The sequence below is a fragment of the Cyprinodon variegatus genome, unplaced genomic scaffold, assembly GCF_000732505.1.
Source record: "Cyprinodon variegatus isolate N-32 unplaced genomic scaffold, C_variegatus-1.0 Scaffold459, whole genome shotgun sequence".
NCBI classification, from domain to species: Eukaryota; Metazoa; Chordata; class Actinopteri; order Cyprinodontiformes; family Cyprinodontidae; genus Cyprinodon; species Cyprinodon variegatus.
Window position 1 is genome coordinate 325,371 of NW_015150912.1, and position 1,307 is coordinate 326,677.

Here is a 1,307-nt window from a genome sequence, read left to right on the forward strand (position 1 = left end):
CCGGTGGGTCCGTAGGGTTCAAGGGGATAAATAAGGTCTACATGTAATTCAAAGTTTACACAAGTTGTTATAACCATACAGCCTGAAGCTTAAATCAGGTCTTCCACATGGTGGGCCTTGGAGCTCATATATCCTTGGACCGCCACTGGCAAAATTATTTAATGAAGCCAAATGCCCGAAATGTGCAAAACTATAGAAGTTCTGCAAATAATGGCAGCTCTGGATGTGTCTTTGCATTAAATGAGGTATTGCAAAACAGGCAAACACGTCAAAAAAAAAAACGCAGTCTAGGCGATGGAATGTGGAAATACAACTCAGTCTACCGCTATTAATGAAGTTATGCAGGGAAGGGAGCAGAGACACTGGCTCAGATGATGTTGTGCAACAGAAAAGAGCAAAAAGCCTACTGAAACGAGACAACTAAAGCTTCTCACTGCATTGCAATAAGCGTGCGCGCGCTTCTCCTTAAAGACAAGATGCACGTTCACATTCGACCTGCTTTCAAAGGGACTGATATCATTTTAATGTGAGGTCAGATGGCAGACAGCCTTCACATCTTGCGCTTTGTTTCCCGACTTTTCCAGCTTGCGCAGGTGAGGAAATAGTGTAAAAGAGACAGAAAAAAAAACAACAACAACCACAACAAAAATAAATCAACTCACCCGATTTGGAGGTATATGATGCCAAAACACAGGAAAACGTAGAGACTCCGCTTTCGGAGGGGTTTGTGCATGATCGGTATCACTTTATCCAGAGGCCATGCACTGTTAACACAAAGTGGTACTCACATCAGCAGCTTTTCTAACCCCCCCAGATGCAGGTATAACGCCTGTTTTCCGTTACATCAAGCTGAACCTCTTTGGAGATTTTCAACGGCGTGAAACCCATCGTCCAGAACAGGTGAGATGCTGAGAGGAGTCCGAAACGAAAGCTGGAATATGATCGCACTTGAAAGGTGAATGAGTTCTTGGAGGAAGTGGCTCCTATCCGTCCTCCCGTTGAACGCTAAATTTTAAATAACCACCCCACCTGTTATGCGCCTTCAGTAGTAAAACTAAACAAAACTGCTGCTTTCTGCTGAATGCAAACCGGAATATGTGAATCTGACTTGAAGCTTTCATGCACGGTACAGGTACAGGTAACAAAAGGGCTATGTGCCTCCTCCTCCTCCTCCCCTACCTGCACAGATATGCTGTGAATGGGAAGGGCTTCCAGACTGAGCTCAAAACGTGTAGTTGTTGTACAGAAAACTAACAAGGCACGAAGTGAATTGGCCTTTTATAGGCCCAAGCAGGCGCTTGCAACAT

General features: G+C 44.6%; 1 protein-coding gene across 1 annotated transcript in view; it reads right to left on the reverse strand.

Moving 5' to 3' along the window:
• LOC107094046 (protein Wnt-7b) overlaps positions 1-1,024 on the reverse strand; it is a 54,042-nt gene extending 53,018 nt beyond the window's left edge. Inside the window, exon 1 of the mRNA XM_015389447.1 lies at positions 663-1,024. Within this exon, the coding sequence (XP_015244933.1) occupies positions 663-733 (71 nt within the window). The 5' untranslated portion in view covers positions 734-1,024. The remainder of the gene's footprint in view (positions 1-662) is intronic.
• Between the last annotated feature and the right edge of the window lie 283 nt (positions 1,025-1,307).